The 16,481-nt window shown below is 39.7% G+C and overlaps 1 protein-coding gene across 4 annotated transcripts in view; it reads left to right on the top strand.

The window, feature by feature from the left end:
* Window positions 1-3,374: 3,374 nt before the first annotated feature.
* LOC117155500 (uncharacterized) overlaps window positions 3,375-16,481 on the top strand; it is a 32,721-nt gene continuing 19,614 nt past the window's right edge. For all 4 annotated transcript variants that reach the window (XM_076623252.1, XM_076623251.1, XM_076623250.1 and 1 more), the window contains exons 1-3: window positions 3,375-3,600; window positions 14,961-15,045; window positions 15,542-16,426. In XM_076623252.1, coding sequence (XP_076479367.1) covers window positions 14,979-15,045; window positions 15,542-16,426 — 952 coding nt within the window. In that variant the 5' untranslated portion in view covers window positions 3,375-3,600; window positions 14,961-14,978. The remainder of the gene's footprint in view (window positions 3,601-14,960; window positions 15,046-15,541; window positions 16,427-16,481) is intronic.

The raw sequence follows: 16,481 nt of genomic DNA, 5'->3' as shown, positions 1-16,481 counted from the left end.
TAGTACGAAAAAATCTTAGATCGAACTAATTGACTTTGGAATTGGATCATTTCAATATTTCAATATTCTTGCGACTATTTTAATCGCGCCGAATGGTTTATTATGTTTGGTCTTCAGACTAATTATATCATTGGCTGGTTCCAGAATCTCGTGGATTTATTAAATATTTGGGAAAGATCTTCCCTTTTTGATCGGGTCGTATTAACGTATCACGCAATATCAAAATCAGGAAACCAACCGGCGAACTTATCAAATTTTTATTTCGTTGTCTTTGTACTTATGATTGTCTTCCACATGTTTAGGTATTTTTTTTATCTTGTCGTTGTGGAATTTTTCATTTTATCGAAGCATTCTTCTCCTCGACCCTGATTCTAGATATCATTCTTTCTTCATTAACTAATTTCACAAAGATCTAAACGTACTATTAAAATCCAAAACAGCTATGAAAACGATCTCTGTTGCGGGTGTCTCAATTTATTGCTAGTACAAACTACATAATGCGTGAAATATACTTTCTCCGACATCATATTTACCGATTAAATCTTCAAGAATAACTAATGCTCCTAGCAGCGTCGCACCGTCCTCCTAAGTTCATATTTCAGCTGAAAATGAATGTACATTGCAGCTCTCCGCAATTCCTTAAAATCCTCGAATAAATTTGCACGAACAGGTTATGACGAAACGCTAACATAATATTACCGAAGACTAACAAACGTGATTGCATCGGATCTGATCTGATTACGAAGAATTTCGGCGAAAAAGGCTTTTCACGTGATGTATCTTCGTCAAAAACAAGAAAATTATTTACGTCTCGTCGTATATAAGAATTTTTCATTGTTATCAGCCGACTATCTGACATTGACAAATTAAATATTGTTCTCGTCTCGACGATCTGCAGGTGATCACGGGCGCAAAACGACGATCTGTAGGACAATGTTCGGCAGGGACCGTCTTCTTCTTCTTATTTTTTTCTTTTATCCTCAGATCGTATGCCGATCGAGATATTAATAGCGGAACCTGTTGCCGGGCGGTCATGTGTAAAAGTAACGTGCATGTGCTATAACGTAGAAAGAAGAGGAACATCGCCGTCGTGCAAACCCAGCAAGGACGTACGAGCGTGATTTGCAACGATCAGACAGACTCTGCTCCTTGTCGTCATTAATTTATAACCAGATTCCGTTTCACGTCGCTTATCATTGTAAACACGGTTTACCTGCGAAAAGTGTGCTAATTCTAGAACCGTTAAGAATAAGAACACGGCAGTTGGGATCTTCCAAGATTACAGGTTTATGTCCTGTTTATGCAAAATCATTCCAAAATCTTTGAAAGTAAACAGAATAATCATAGTTATATTAAACGTTATGTTAAGTTTGTCATTGATTGAGAGTATTTATTTACTTTATTTACTCTTCGGTATACAATCTAATTACAAGCTGTCAGTTATATACCTTAGGTAACATATATGCTAGGTAACAATGCAATGTTGTATACCTTACGTGTGAAGTTTTTTAGATTTTTTAGGTTTTGATCAGGGGCTGAGAAAGTTACTCCGCCGATTCGTAAAATTTGTTCGCGTTCATAATTGAGCCGGTGATTATGAAAGTGGTCCGAGTTAAGAATGTAAAAACGATGAGTTTATCGTTCTTTCCGCGTCGCGTCTATTTACATTGTAATAATCCGAAATCATCTTGACAAATTAGTAAAAATTGAACCGTTGGATTAAGTTGGTTGTTGTGTCGTTAAATAGAATTTAGTTCGTGCGTCAAACGGAACGAGAAATATATGACATACGCCACTGTCATAATCACCTGCACAATTATGCGTTTAATACCATTAAATTGGCCAGAATTTGTGCAGCATGTTTCTTGATACAATAGGAATGCCAGCTTATTAATGATGCTGACGTATTTAGGCTAAAGTGATATAAAATTTCAATATGATGCCATTAAACTTTATGCGCTAACAATAAACCAAACGCGATACGTCTTATCATATTTATCATATTTCCACGTTTGGACCTGCAACTTGCTAGTTTCGGCGAAAATAGAATTAGTTCGCGGAAACGCATGCTGAAGATAATTTGTTTACTTTTGTAAGAATACTTGCCTGACAAGGATTGAGAATACTTTCGTGAAATGTTTTAATTGAAGTATCCTCAAGGAATCTCCACTCACTAGACGTAATATATAACATCGAGCAAAACCTGTTCTGTAGGATTGTACAAAGATCGATACAATAGAGACCATTGACTCTTTGCTGCTCCAGGATAAACCGACGCCTCATTATATTCGTATGATTTGCGATAGAAACTATTATCATCTGCTTATGTGTGTTTTTTCGAACGAATACTACAGGATTACAATTTCTTTATGATCTACAACTGTCAAAGGAAATCCATTCTCATTTGTTATTCCATTTTACAAATTCTACAAATTTATATAACTTTTGTACGAACTGCGGCTGCCGAAAAAATATTCACCTCGGTTCAACCACATCTTCATTCGTCATGCAATCTACAAATTTAAATTGATCTTGAAAGTATTAGTCGCTACTATAAACGTTTCTCTTGCATGGGCCAAATGGACAGAAGCAAAGAATTTCTCTAGACCTGATAGATACTGTGATAACAGTTGACTTTAAGGCGATCTTTTCAATACACGTATAGAAATATACACAGAAATTAGATACAAATATGTAGATAACAAGGAAGATAATCGTCTAATTATTTGAAGGAAATGTATGTAAATATACGAAAAACAACTGTCAAAAAAAATTCTTTTTCTATCAATCATACCTTCATTCGGATAACTGGCAGATAACGGTGATAAAGATTAACTTCAAAACAATTACTACAAAATTATTAAGTTGTCCAAAAGGAATTAGAAAAATATATACAAGGATTAGATGTAGAAACGAAGAAAGAGATGGCAAGGAGAACAATTTTCAAATTATTTCAAGCGATGTACAACCGCTCTGTGAACTACAGTTATGAAAGGGAAATTAGCCTCCTGTCAGTCAGATGATCATTTAAATTCCGACGATCGTTCATAGATCATGAAAACTCACAACGGAAAGCGATCTAACATAGAAACGAGTGAATTTGGTCGAAGGCGCGATCCGGTGCTCGATTCGGTATTTGCTTCGTGTAATGTGTAACAGCATTGAACGTGTAACGATCGGAACACGGTTTGTGCCCCCTTCCACCTGGACGAAGCCACGATTCCTTCTTGTGTACACTCGCAGCCACGCATACGTACGCACGTGCGGAGGGTACCGACTTACGTAGACGTTGAGCACACACGTGGAAGCCAATTGGAGAGCCAAGACTTGGCCAAGTCTTTATAAGTAGGAGCCATCCGCGTCCTCAGGACTTACTCCCTCTCGAGAACGTGCCACGATCGGCAACCGATTTCCAGAATAGTTCCTGAAAACACGCCGGGCTCGCGTCGCTTACGAGCATCTTGCGGTTCATGCAAGATCGTGGCTGTCTTTAACGTAACTTGAGGAAATCTCGACGTTTTGGAAATCGGAAGGCAATAGCGAGATGAGGAGGACCCGTACGAAGTAAAAGGGAAGTCATCGTTGATCCTACGCAAAAAGGTGAGTAAGTTGATCCTTTCTGGGCCCATCGGAACCTTGCAAACGCCCACGAAAATTTACCACTCGATTTTAGAAGATCATTATGTCGAGATATGTCGTGACGTGAGTGATCTATTTCGGACCTGCTGAAAGTGTTACGTTGACAGTGAGTTCTACGGTGTTTTCTGTTTCCCGGCGACAAGATAATTTCTCGGCAAACAGAAACGTTTTCGCCGAAACCTTGTTGTCTTCCTGTTTCTCGAGTGAACTTACGGATTTACGAGTGTAAACCTTACGACGTGATTGTGTTCAAAATACTAGTCGATACTCGACTCGTCGTTGGAAAACAGATTAACTGTCTCGATTTTTTGCCACGAATTTGAATCATAGATCTGTGAAGATTTCGTACGCGTCTTTCGAATTACGATACATTCAATAACCGACGTTAGTTTCTCGTCGTTTGCTCGTTTGCGCATTTAACTATTTTTTTTTTTTTTTTTTTTTTTGAAGTGTCGTAATAATTTTGTATCGATGACGTCAAAATTTATTAGTATCAATGCAGTGCACCATACGTTCTAACATCGAGTCCTTGCATATATCATTGTTAAACTTCGACGCGCTGTTTAATTAATACGCGGCTTTCAATTCGATGAAAGGAAGGTAGATGAAGACATCGACTTCTGAACGGACGTAGCAACGCATTAACACGTTGCTCGGTAACGTGATCTTGTAATTATATTTGAGCAATCTTTTTGGTTACCAAATGCTACTCCGTAATGACGTCATTTATATCGACCGTAATGCATTTTACGAATGGCTTCATGAATAAATTAGAGTAACAGTGTGAATAGTAAGCTTGTCTTTTTTGCTTCTTAGAAACTGTGAATCTATAAATGCTCTTTTATAAGAGAAATATATTTACATTTTTTGGAATTCGAAATAATTATCTCTCCGATGTTCATCGTCAATATTGATGATTTATTATTATTTTCCGACCGTGTTGATTCAGAAATTATTGTTCTTTCCGGATCTTGAACTCTCTGTAATACGTGGTTGGATTTCAAAATCAAAATACTCCTTGTACTACTATGTTTAATATCGTTTTCTACATACAGTCACTATATTGATGTAAGAGATTAGAGCAACTGCAGTACAGGTTTTAATAAATTAAAACCGATGCGAATACGATGTTGAATATGCACTTTACCGGCTGCTATTGTGTTCGCAGTTGTTTTCCACTACAGCGCAAATAAAATGATAAACCATACGGTATTTTATCAAGGGAAACATCGACAGTATAAGATAGCTCGATCTGAAATACGTTTGTAGCCTATATTTCTATCAACGATTTCACTATTCTCCGATGTCATTATTATCTAGATCGTTTCGATTTTCTGCGAAAATATCACGAGACTGTCCTTTCCATATTTTAACATCGAAACTTATGCAAAATCTTTCAGCTCCCAAACTTGTTCTCACGCACTTGTTAGACGATGATAATTAGTTTGCGAATATTTATGCACTTATGGGACATTCAAAAATGCAAAAATGCGTATAATGCGCAATAATATACAGAGATGCAAATTTTGCATCTATTACTATATGTAGATGAAACGAAGATCTACTTAGCTTCTTTTTAGAGTCTTTGTAAAAAATACGAATCCGCATAAATATCCGCAGGCTAATTATAATATTTTAGTTTCCTGCCTCTCTTATCAGATCTTTGCACTTGGTTTAATAAATAAAAGAATTCTTTAATGTTTTGAGAAATAGCACTGTGCGCTGGAAACGGAAAATTAAACAGGAAACTGCTATTTACGGAAACGGGAATTTAAACTAAAGAAATTTGTCGACGATAAAAGCGATATAAAATGAAAACAAAAACACGTTGATCGTTTAAAATGACTGAAAGATCGTCGAAGATTAGAATCACAGATTTCTTTCCTAATAATCGCACGCTGGTTCGAAATCGTCGAAAATCGGCATCGTGCGCTTTATACAATCGCTAGAGTCACGTAACTGTTTTACCGGGTTAGCTGACACGATTTACAAAGTTACAACGTGTCGAGTGAACGAACGTGTGCTGGCCGAAAATTCTCAGCTCGATTAACGATTCTCATCGCATCGGTTAGCCGAAAATCGCGAGCTGTTTTTGGATCGGCCATGCATTCCGCTTAACCAGTTGGGAACCGATTCGTCGATCTTGGCATTGAATCATTCGTACGGATACCACACTACGATGCAACTTGCAGCCTGTCCCCGACATTGCTTCGTCATGGTCCTCGCGTACCCGTAAATGGAGCGTTTTAGCAAGGCTGCCAAAAAATATTTTTGGACCTAGAGTAATCGGCTAAGAGCTATTGAATATAGATAAGAAGGAAGCGATTAATACGACGTGTGCTTCGTAAGATAATCATCGAGTGCATATTACGAAGGTTACGCGCGTTCTTGAATTTTCAGCTTGAGTTATCCCTTTCGCTATTAAGATTTCTATATATATATATATACGTAACGTGGCTACAAAACGCATTCACGTTCTTCTTTATCTTTTGAATGAAACATTTTTCTGCCAGATTTTACATTTCCTTTTCGCGTACGATACAAAGTCTGGGACAAAGTTAAGCGAACATATGGTGGAAGTACATAGACATCGGTGGAGTTTAATCGAAATAGTATCAACATTGTGTACTTAAAGATTTATTTATTGTATATCCTTACGATACATAGATTATTTTGGGAAATAATTCTAATTAATCTTTTTATCCTTATTTCAAACAAGCTGTATTTAACGAAACTTCATTGATACGTATTTCCTCTACCTGTCATTTATTTTCGTTTCTGACTGTATATTTTATATTCGTTGTCATAAGTCTATTCTGCTATTTACGGATGATAAATGGAGTAAAATTTGAGGTATTTGCACAGTTCAAAAAAGTTCCAAAAATTCAAAAGTCAGACGATCAAGAAAATTTAATCAAAGTATTCCGTCGTATTAATTGACAGTTCTCGATAATAGTGTTACGATCTCATAAATTCTTAAACTTCTTTTTCCAATCCCCTACACCATGGCATTACACCATAACAAGTTATACAAGTCGTAACGTAAACATTCGCGCGCGTATTCACCTTTGTGCAAAGAAAAATTGCTTCGAATATCAAAGATACTTGCAGCTCGAAGAGTTCCGCAGCGAGAGGGTTAAAAAGCGTCGGCGAATTTCGCTTTCGTGTACCTGTCGTCACTCGTGTTCCTTCAATTGATCATGATATTATATGGGGTACGTAACTCTGAACAGAATACAGAGTCGCAAGGTGCAATAAGTAAAATGCATTATGCACAAGATACGGATGCACGCGATGCTTTTTCACTCGCTTTAACGAGCCATTCTTCCCGGGTTCGCGATAAAAACTGGGTATCCGCGAAGGACATTCCACCGGACACGGTTCACGAGCCGGAGAGTGGAGTTTTTCTCGCGTCGACGAGTTTATTTCATTGTCAGGTGCAACGAGAGGCCGATTAAAAATGAATCGCGACGCCAAGAAAGCTGGAGCGCGTTATTTCGCTCGTTGCTTAATCGACGAATCGCTTAAGGCTTTCGCAGTTCCCTTTCTCGTCCAACTTGCTACATCCGTATAAATTTCAAGATAGAATGTCGTACGCGATGCGATAAAATGAGAAAAGTGATTAAAAAGCATGATTTCTCGTAACAAGGAATCTGTGGCGGCATACTTTCCATTATTAACGAGACTTAAACGATCGGAGATTTAATTGAATCACGACCTTGAAAGATTCCAGAATTCCGATTAAAAGCCGATTTTCCATCGACGAAAGAAAAATCCCGCGCACTGACTCACGCTATTATTCAATGATGTTCTCCTTGTAAAGAACGAATCTATTCAACGCTGCCACTGCTGTGGCACCGGCTGCAATTACGATTATACTAAACGATCTCCTCGAGAACGCCGCTGTTTTCAATGTCCTTTAATTAACCTGAATAGTAACCGACACCTGCCACGTTGTATAACTATTATTCAGAATAGAGGAATCGACATTAATAAATTCTCAGGAAAGTGGGAAACATCGATAGCGTGGAGAGAACACCGACAACGATATCAACAACAGATTCATGCTTCGAGGAAGGAAATTCAATTAGTTTTACATTGAACTACTTTATGCAACAAATCGTTTAAGGATAGCTGTTATTTATTAATAGTTCCAAACAAGGGCCATGTTTTATGATCGACGTTCTCTCTCTCTCTCTCTCTATCTCATTGATTCACTCGGCTGTAATTACGCTCTATTTACGTCGACGTTAATATCTCGACGGGATTTCTCATTTTCTCGGTGGACAGGCATCCGCGGAGCCTTGAACCTCGGTGAGGCCCGCATGCGATGCATGATAAATGTACGGTTAGCGTTGGAAGGTGGATTGCGGTCGCAAATAAGGGAGATAATGAAAAAATGAAGAGGACGGTGTAAGCGGCTCGTGTGGGAAGGCTTGCACGTGCAATTTACAAGTATCCCTTTAATTGCGAGCCGCCGTGGATACGATTACCTTCGGCAACAGACGCGTTTGCCGTGGCGAGTTTGAAAGGTGTTTTGTTTTTCGCGCGTCGCAAGTCACCGACGCTGAATACCGTTGATCGGCTTTCATTCGTTTCGACGAGTATAAGAAAGAAGAGTCTCTGCTTCCGTTTGATATCGTTATCGTTGATTAGAAAAGAATCTTCATCCATTCTTCCGCGTCTCTCGTGAAAACACCCATTTCATTGGAAAGTGAAGAAGCTGGTTGAGTACAAAGTGGTCGTTTCGGGTCAGACTCGTCGAGGCGATAAATCTCGTTGAATATAAGAAGCGTCTTTGCTTTCAATCGATTTTCTTTGAAACTCAATCGTCTTTCGTGGAAATAAATTGATCGAATAATAGAGAACTCGGTTAAGTAGAATGTTCTATCCGTTCTATGTCAGACTCATCAGGCTGATAATGGAAGAAAATGGAATCTCTGTTTTCAGTTGTTATCGTTACGATGGATAGAAAGGAAGCTCGATCGATCTTTCGTGTCTTTTGTGAAAATAGATTCGTTTAAAACAGGATAGTTCGGCTAAATAGAATATGATCGTCGCCGGTCAGACTTAGATCGATAAAGAAGAATCTCTACTTCCAATCGTTGTCGTTACGACAATTATAAAGGAATTTCGATCGACTTTCTATTTCGTTCGTAGAAGTAGGTTGGTTGAACTGTGAAAAGTTCGGTTAGGTGGAATGTGATCATTCCAGGCCAGATATATTAGACTGAGAAATTCGATGATACGACCGTCAGGTTCTCGAAACGAGTGCCATGATTTAATCACCACTCTGATTCTAACGCCATTGTGCATCGACGAGGATGTGAAAGAGAGGGAAATCGTGGAATTGGTGGGAGAAGAGACGACCTTGCGACTTTCCATGGCAAGGCTGCACTTATTGCAGCGAGGATACCATAATAACAGTCTAGGTTCACTGCACCGGCTCGCATCGGTGCTGCTTCTTCGTCAGGATCCGTTCTATCCTCTTAATAGCTTCTCTATTATTTATCCGCGTTCCTTCGGCCGTTTACAAACTGGTTCTATGAAATATACAGCGAGCGACAGCTTCTTCGCTTTCGTACACTTAGAATTCCACGCGCTTGTCGTTCTTTTTTCCTTTTTTATCTCCCGTACACGTGTTTTCTTTTCGATCTTTTATCGAACTTTCCTCTCTATCGAACGGCAAACTGGATGGTTGCGACAAACGGTGCAATTCCACGCCAAGAATTTCGCTTTCGAACTACGGCATTTATAGCTTCGAAGAAGAGATTGGTCGTCGGTTTCCGTTCAGATCAAGAACTGGTTCGATCAAACTGGTCATCCCAACGTCTTCAAGGACTTCGTTCTTACATCTTACGATCTTCTAGAACTTACGGATACCGATCCGTTTCAACGAATATCCAGTTTGATCCACGGTAAAATTCCACGAAACACCTTTGCTCTCTGCAATGATTACTATCAGCGATATACGTTTATTCGATTGGACATAAAGGACGACAGAGGACGGCTTTCTACATCTCGTCTCGGTCAATTAGTAATTTTCCCTCGATTTTTCTAATTCTCACGCGCGAATTATCCGTAAGGATAACGATACGACTAACGTCGATGTACACGTCGATTTCTTGAATTGCGAGCCGCGATTTATTAGACAATTGACTTTAATTCGAGGTCGTGCGTTTCGAGCACGTAATTACGTATCTGCATTTTCTGCCGCTATTAGCGTCCGTGATTTTTACCAGGAAATTGGCACGCCATGTTCACGTTGCAAATTTATTTTCTTCGTCGAAAGAAAGCAACGAGAAAGGGAAGAGAGTGGCAATCAATGAAATCGAAATTACACGAGAGATTGCGTCAAGTGTCGTCTTCGTTTCGACGATTTTCTTATTTATTCAAGTACCCTCGTGCTTACATTTTTTTAAACTCACTCGAGAAAGCATCGATTAGATCGTTACCTCGATGGTTGGAATTCGAAATGTTTTAGCTTCCGGGTGCCTTTGGCCCGTGAAACCGTTAAATCACAGGCCCGGCGAGAAGATGTACTATTAATGATACGTTTCGAGTTGTTTGCCTCTTCGCGAAAGGTACCTCTCAGGTTATTTCAAAGTGTCCATCAAATGAGCTACGCGAAATTCCTATGAATATTCAAAAATCGTTCTCGAAAGGCAGAACCCCGAATTAGCTTTCATAAGATGCACGTATGCAGTCTATAATTCGGCAACCTTGCAATTTTTGTAACTAAAATGTACTTTGAAAGCCAAGTTAATTGGTCCAGAGAATACTTGGAGATGCAGCTCGTCCTTGAAACGTTTCGAGTCTTCTTCGAGCTCTCTTATTCCACTTACAACCAACAACAGCAGGTGGCAGAGTGGCTGGAAACGTTTTATAAATAAGTCGTGCAACTTCTTAATGACCTGTCGTTATCTTACGCTTCTTTACGCAGTTGCGTAGTTTCGACTTAACTGTTTATTTATGCAGTTACACGTGTGTTTGCATATTGGCAACCCAAGTAGCTATTAGTTGCTGTCGATGCATTGTTAACGAGAAACCATTAATCCAGTTATAAATTACCGAATGACAACACGTCAAACGTTTTGCTTATTTAACAATTATTAGTTTGTTTTGCAAGGTTTCCCGAGTTTAGAAGTTGATAAGGCAAGTCAAATTGATTTGTAACAAAGTTCTATGATATATAATATGTGTGATAGATATATAGTGTACTACATCGACCGCTATGAAACTGGAGTCACATCATTTTTTAAACCGCGTATCTTTCTCGTCAGAAGTGTCTTTATTTTAGTTAATAATGCCTAGACTGTGAATATTCATGCAAATTTATCGTTTTACGAAGTCAAGCAAGGAATATGGATATTTTTATATATTCTTTTACCCTTTAATTTCCCGCAAGCACTTAAAGATTTGCAATCTACGGGTCCAAATAGGAAAAGATGTTACATAAACATAGATCGTTTAAGATGTGATAAAGGAGATATGACAAGAAAATGAAATACGAGGGAAACGGTAAAGAGCTTGCGATTAGGTTATCGCGATACAATATAGAAACGGATCAGCGATATTTATGTCGGTCTACAGCTAACTGCGGAAGTAGTAAACAAAGTGCGTATCTGCGTAAACAGTCGCGGCATTTCGCTAGATAGTCGAGCAACTTACCGATGGTACTGGCAGATATTAGCTTTAAGATCATTGACAACATCAAATAGTAACATCTACGTTACATCGCAAGAATCGCAAGTTCTTCGCCGTTCCCTTTGTATTTCGTGTTTTTCGCATAAATCTTTTCTGTAACATCTTAAACCACCTACGTTTGTACAACATTCTTCTCTCATTTGGATCCGTAAAATATATCAAAAAAGATTAGACCGTTAAAATCTAAGACATGCTGTATAAGTAGCGTAAACTTAACAATTGCAACGTACCATATTATAAATTGAAATAATTGCCTCGACGCAACGTACGCATCGATAGCAGCAAATGTGTTAGTTCGGTGGATTCTATGTTCCGCAACCATACGATTCTTCGTCGCCAAACCGCACCGACCGATCGGGAAACTTTCTTCGAAAGACGTAATTGCTTCGATCACGGGAACGTTCAAAAAGTTTCAGACGAATTCTTCTTCATCGATTCTGGAGCATTTGGTCTTCCGATGAAGTTGCTTGAAATGCGGCTCTCGAAACGTAATCCTTCTGTTTTTCGCGCGACTCTCGAGGGATTGGGAACATCGTCTATACGGGATGCGACCAATTCGTATTCAAAGCACGGATCTCGTGCAAACGGGGCCTGAACCCTCGCCGCACGAAATGTTTCATTCAACGAGGAAAGGTTCTTCGCCCAAATCGCACGGGCCATTTGCGGTAAATCGAATGGCAAGTGGATCACCGACGACACAAATCCGCGACCTACTCGTTTCACTTGGATATCTTAAAATATCGTATTCATAAAATCGTCGTCTCGGCTGCATCGAAATTTCCCCTTAAAATTCATCGTTTTATTATATAATACTATCTGTTTCGTTGATCGAAGTTGCCAGTCGTTGGAAGAGAGATCGTTTAATAAAATGGAGAATTGTTCGTTATCATAGAAATAGATAGATATTATCATAGAAAATCATAGAAAATATATAATCCTTGCATCGTGTAGGGATACTTATGCAAATTCGGCCTTTTTTATCAAGATGGCTAAAGAGAGATCTATTTCGGTTACTAAACTATACTTTATAACGAGTATTATACTTTGAATATCTTACACAATTTTCAATATTATGTGCATTCTATAGGTTTCTCCGTGTGCATGTAAATTTCACACAAATGCATAAACATCCCCGGCCTTTGATATCTTTGACAGTTGAAATACACGACAAATTCTCCAAATTTTATTTTACGCCAAGGTAATTGACCCAAATTTACGCTTCCGGGGCGTGTCGTTTAACTCGACAGAGTTAATTAATAGCGCGCGATTTATCATAGTGTGATAAACGGCTTCCATGTGACACAACATCTCACAAACCAGTTCCTATTTCGGTTCAACCGAGTGCGCTCCAATGTCACGATCACCAACACTGACATTGACGCTGTCGACGTTATGTCACCGCACTCTCTCCTCTTCTCCCATTCCACAGTGAACATGGAGAAGCCGCATTCTCAAGTTATGTCACTTGCAGTTCATGCAATCCTCTTCCCACTCTAACCAACGAGGAGAAAGGACAACAGAGCGGCGTGCCGTGCGTGGTCTGGTTAGATTTACCTTTTCGACGCATAGCTTTCTCCCCTTCTACGACTCTTACTTGCTCCAACACCTTCGTCCAAAACTTTCAGCCCGTCAGAATATATCGTTCCTCCTTTCGACGACTACGTACTCGGTAGTACGCGGCGCATCTCGACCAGCCGTAGGTCGCGTACGATGCAATTCGTTATTCTGTTATGCAGGATCGCTGCGAGTGGTATTTATGGCACTGGATCCAGTGCGCCTTGCTTCATCCGGCGAGTGTTGCACGTTGCGTATAGGTGCAGGTCCTACAGGGGCAGCAGAAACGAATAAATAGCCAGGATGATTAACGACGCGAAACTTTCAAGACCTAATCGCTGACGTTGAACCTCGAAGTGATTTATCTTGATTCGAATATCGATCCTTCCGTCTACAGATAACCGACCGAAGGATTGGAATATATACAGTGTCTGGCGAAAATATTCGCACACTTGCTATAGAGAAATACGGGTATCTTATGAAATTCGCAAGTGATCATTTTTTTATGATAAAGTCCTCAAATATCTTCGTAAGCCACTGTATATTCTCCACGGAGGGATTGCAAAGCGCATAGACCTCTGTCAGAATGCATTATTCCATAAATTTATCTAGTCGTAAGTTTAAAACGATGGGACTCGGTGTAAGTTGACAGTTTCTTCGGTTTATCGCGATGTAAAGGAGAGGAAGTCGGTTACCTACGGCTTAGTGGAAAGAAATCAACCTACAGCTTGATTCGCAATCTGCACCTACACGCGAGAATCGTATATATTTCACAGGCGGAGCTGCGTCGTCAGCGAACGTTGTCGATCGTCTGACAGGTTATCGATACGTTTAAAAATCATAGACAAAGTGCTTCGCTCCTTGTTGATTCTATCAAAGAAATTTTATTACGATAGACACGTTGTATGAATGGTTTTCGAGACGCACGTCAAATGCTGCCAGATTTTTCGTTTGTTAAAGCTTGATAGAGTAGAAAGAACAATGGCGGGCAAAAGGAAGTTCAAAATTCATAATTGCGTATAATAACTACATTACATTTAATCGTTCTTGACAGTTACTACAAGTGTTTTTTCTAAAATTATAGCGTCCTTTTTGTACCCTTTATCCTGCAAACTTCCTTCTGTCCTCGACTGTATACAAACACCTGCAGAAATCCATTATAAATATATTATGCGCGTTATACGAAAAGTAATGTTTTTCTCATTATCGCTTTATTTTACTTTTTACATTCGTATTATTGCATTTTCAATTATATTTATATCAAGTTTCCTATTTTATTATATTTATTATTATTATATATTTTCTACGTTTTTATAATATCTTACGATTTACACTTGGATTTCGAGTACTGTTACATGATAAACAATTCGAAAGACTGCTAGCTAACAGCAGTAATCAGTACAACGGCTGCATGGAAAGAATTGGTCGCGATGGGGAATTAAGGAATTTGCGATGCAGATCATAGTACGGCACAGCCAAGAAGACACAAGGTTCATTCACTTCTCGTCTTCCTTATTCTATTCACGATGCACGCTGATTTACGGTCTCGGTAAAAAAAAGCTATCGCGTCAAATCATTAAAGGCGCGTCGGAAATCAACGTTAACGTAACTGTACAAGCGAATTCACGATGGGTAGGGTATTGAAATTGTTGTTGTAGCACGTGGATTTTTGTCGAAGAGTGGAACGATGAAATAAATCGAGGTCGAAATGAGAATCGTTTGATCCTGAGCCATCGATGATGCTTGAATTATTCCAGCCAAGGTCAAGGGACAGTTAGAATCCTTTCGGTCGGGGAAGATTGGACGTGTGCCAAACAGTACGTAACTGTTCGACTGCTTATCTTTGCCGGTTTATGCGAAATTTTCAACCGAGGAAATCCACGCCTCTCGCCCTACAAAACGAAGTAGACTACGTCATGTTCGGCTATCCCGTTAAAACTATGGAGATTTAAACGCCACTGGATTTAAATTTATGAACGCCGTTGATTCTTCGCTAGGAAATCGATAAAATTAACATCGGTTTCTAACAATTTTATTGATATGAATTATTTTATTTTCAGACACGGTGAACCGAAAACATGTGGGCAAATCTACATACGTTAGGCGTTTTGATAGCGCTGATCTCGCCGACGTTAGCTGATATTGGTAAGATCCTTTTCATTGATTCGAAATTTGAACTTTAAACTAGTTTGTAGTATTCACGGTACGCAGTCGAAGTTGGCATGAATGGTTCGAAGGACCTTTTAGGAGATGCACGAACTATCTATTTTCTTGACAAGCCCATTTACAGCGCGGTTCACGGACGCGTGATACGCTTACCGATTCCATGGTGCATTGCCATCATTTTTATTTCTCCGTCATCTCAGTCAGCAACGTTGTTGTCCGCTGTGTCTTCAAACTGGTTTCGCGCGAGACGCGTGGCCTTGACTGCATCGAAGGAAACTTACTTAAAGAACTTTACTAATGTAAAATTCTTTATGTCTACGTATCGCGAATTCAGACTCGAATATTCCACATTCCAATGTTAATTTTTTTCACAAAAGAAACGTAAAAAGTATCAAACGATCGAGTAAAATTTTCTTTGAATTTACAAAACCTATTTTCTGCCTATTATTATTTATAATCATTTCTATTATTTTAGCAAAAGCTCTGCCCTCGATACATCTGCCCTTGCCACATCTACCGAATGGTTTCATGTGCATTGAAGTAGGATATCATGCCGATCCTAGCGACTGTAGAAGATTCTACCGATGTGTCGATTGGGGATTCGGAAAACCGCTGCAGATCTTTCAATTCGAGTGCGGTGTTGGAACAGTATTCTCGATGCGCAGGGGTAACATCTGTACTCTCCCCAACGACAGCGACCGCCCAGAGTGTGGTGGAAATATCATAAACAACAATAATTCGACTACGACATCTCCGACTACAACAGGAACATGGGCGACCAATGGAACTGTTACAAACGATATACTGCGAACAACTTCGCAGACTACTACCACAAGTTTATCAACGAGTAGTAACCAATTTTCTGCAACAAGTGGAAAACCAGAGAATGATCAAGGTCGAGGACGATGTGTTCAAGAAGGATATTTTGCTGATTTGAATAACTGTAGAAAATTTTATAGATGCGTTGAAGAAGGTTCTGGAAACTTTGTAAAGTATGAATTTGAATGTGGAGTTGGTACGGTCTGGGATCCAGATATACATGGATGTAATCATCCTTGGGCTGTATCACGAGAAGACTGCAAGGAAGGATCAGGGACAGCCGCTACTGGTAGTGGCGATAATGATGGACAATGGACAAGCGGAACAGGCAGCCCTGGACAACCTGGAGACGCTACTAGTCAAACAGGAAAACCAGATCAACCGGGAGAAACTACTGGACAACCTGTTTCTCCCGGTACTGCGGCAACACCTGGTACTCCTGGCACACCGGGGACACCTGGTACGCCGGGCACTCCGGGAACACCTGGCACCCCTGACACTTCTGGCAGTCTAGGATCTACTACAACTTCCAGCACTTCAGGTACACCTGGCGTCTCGGGAACTCCTGTTACACCTGGCACCTCTGGAACTCCTGG

The sequence above is a fragment of the Bombus vancouverensis genome, chromosome 12, assembly GCF_051014615.1.
Source record: "Bombus vancouverensis nearcticus chromosome 12, iyBomVanc1_principal, whole genome shotgun sequence".
NCBI lineage: Eukaryota > Metazoa > Arthropoda > Insecta > Hymenoptera > Apidae > Bombus > Bombus vancouverensis.
This window is presented reverse-complemented; position numbering and strand designations above follow the sequence as displayed.